Source organism: Monoraphidium neglectum (assembly GCF_000611645.1).
Source record: "Monoraphidium neglectum strain SAG 48.87 unplaced genomic scaffold scaffold06549, whole genome shotgun sequence".
Taxonomy (NCBI): Eukaryota; Viridiplantae; Chlorophyta; class Chlorophyceae; order Sphaeropleales; family Selenastraceae; genus Monoraphidium; species Monoraphidium neglectum.
Genome location: NW_014007095.1, coordinates 1 through 2,160, shown reverse-complemented (window position 1 = coordinate 2,160; position 2,160 = coordinate 1). Strand labels below are relative to the sequence as shown.

At 68.2% G+C, this 2,160-nt stretch overlaps 1 protein-coding gene across 1 annotated transcript; it reads right to left on the bottom strand.

The window, feature by feature from the left end:
* Positions 1-112: 112 nt before the first annotated feature.
* MNEG_16588 (hypothetical protein) lies at positions 113-1,979 on the bottom strand (the record flags this gene model as incomplete). The annotated part of the gene is made up of 6 exons (XM_014034942.1): positions 113-125; positions 208-730; positions 978-1,059; positions 1,314-1,421; positions 1,616-1,648; positions 1,809-1,979. The coding sequence occupies 6 exons, from the start codon at positions 1,977-1,979 to the stop codon at positions 113-115; spliced, it is 930 nt and encodes a 309-aa protein (XP_013890396.1).
* Between the last annotated feature and the right edge of the window lie 181 nt (positions 1,980-2,160).

Below are 2,160 nucleotides of genomic sequence, written 5' to 3'. Positions count from 1 at the left end.
CCGCCGGCCCCGCCGCCGCGCGCCCCGACGTGGCGGCTGATGCGCCGCACGATGCTGTTGTACACGGTCGGGTTGGCGCAGCGCAGCGAGTGGTTGAGCCGCAGCGTCAGCCTCACGCGGGGCACCTCCCTGTAGTACTCCAGCACAACCCTCAGGCTCTCCTCGCTGCCCCTCACGTGCACCACGCTGCCGCACGCCAGCGCCCACCGCAGCTGATACACCATGCTTCCCGCCGTGGTGCCGCCGCCGCCGCCGCCCGCAGCGGCGCCCTGCTGCTGCTGTTGCTGCTGCGCCGCCGCCGCGGCGGAGGGTGTTGCGGGGCGCGCCGGCTCCGCTTTGAGGTAGACCACGTGCGCTGATGTCAGCACAACAACGCGGTTGTGCCGCGCCGCCAGCACGTCCACCACCCCCTCCCCCGCCAGCGCCGGCGCCAGCAGCCCGATCGCCGCCGCCCAGCTCGCCACCAGCGCCGCCCGCGCCGCCGCCTCACGCCCGCCCGCGCCGTCCGCGCGCGCGCGCAGCGCGCGCGACAGCGGGTCGTCGGCGGCGGCGCCGGGCGGGCGGACGCGGCGGACGAGCTTGCCTTGGATGCCGCGCTTCCCGAGGAAGAGCAGGCCGATGCCTTGGAGGCCCTTTGAGCTGCCGTCCACGAGGCCGACCACGGGCCGCGCCGCAAGGCCGCCCAGGCCCTTGATCAGGCCGGCCAGCGCGCCCACCACGCCCAGCGCGCCTGGCGAGGGGAAAGGTGAACGGCTCGGCACGTGCAAGGGCACCCCGGCTTCAGATGCAAGTGCAATGTGTGTACATCGCTTTTCGTGGGCGCAAGCGTGGCATTCAACTGATCAGATGGTCTGCTTTTAGTGCATGTGGATTCAAGTGCTTGTGCACCCAATTAGCCGAGCTGCGAGGCACGGCAAATGCGGTGCAGCGTCCATGCCGCCTGTTGCCCGGCACGTCGGCCGACCCCTAGCGCCCACCAGGCAGCCTGAAGCCCTCTATTGGGTCCAGCACCAGGCCAGCCAGGCCCGCATACAGCCCGAGGTAGAACTCGCACGCGGCCTGAAGTGGTGGGGGCCATATAGGTTGAAGGTGCAGTGATGTCAATAATTGTTTTGGCGCTGATGCTCCCACCAAATGGCCCCCGAGTCCATCCCATTTGCGCATTACTGCACTTGCTTTCTTCTGCATTGTCACCCCAGTTTCATAGAGCCCGATGTTGAGCCTCAAAGGAGAGCAGCCCTGGCGGCCTAGGTACCCCAAGCACCGCGGCAGTCCATGCAGTCAAGGCAGTCCAGGCAGTCCAGGCAGCCGACCTGGTAGAAGGCGTCCCCTGCGGTCTGCGGCGTCATGAGGTAGCGCTGCAGCAGGCCGTGGTCCGACAGCGGCCCACTGCGCTCCACAGGCACCGCCGCCATCAGGGCCTGGGGCGGGGGTGGGGGGAAGGGGGAGTTGCGGGGGCACGCGGTCGTTTCAGTGGCCGGAGCCGCTCGGGCCACGCATTCGGCAAGCAGGGGCGGCCCCCTGCTTTCCACGCATGGCAGCTCGTATCTGACCGAGCTGGTGGGAGGCTGGTCGGCGGTGGGTCAAAGGGCATCCCCCGCACAAGAAGGCCAACCTCCTCCAGCCCCAGCCGCCCCGCCGCGCCTGGCTGTCACGCATGGAAGTGCAGACCACCAGACACGAGACCTTGTCCCCCCACGAGCCACTTCGTTAAAAAAGGCCCTGAGATTGCAAAGAACTTGGACTCCGTGCGCGGATCAAATGCGGAACAAATGACGCCACCCAGGGCCCCCCACACACCCACGCACCTGCAGGAAGCGCGCCGACACCCCCACCAGCTGCGCCACCAGCGTGAACGACACGTGGCCCAGCGCCGGCGGCAGCTGGAGGGGCGACCGCTTGCGCACCGCGATCTCCGTGGCCAGATCCACCAGGCTGATCCGGTTTGCCGGGCGGTTGGGTGGTTGGTGCGGATCCATCAGATCTTGAAATCAGAAACCAGGTTCGGGTGTGCGTGGAGTCCATAGCAGTTGGGATGCGAACTGGTCGCGGCACCCCTTCACCGCACATTGAGAATCCACTCGCACCATGCATCGCCGCATCGTCGCGCAGCTCGTAGCGGCCCCAGCGCCTCTTCAGCGCCTCTCGAGCGCATCCTGG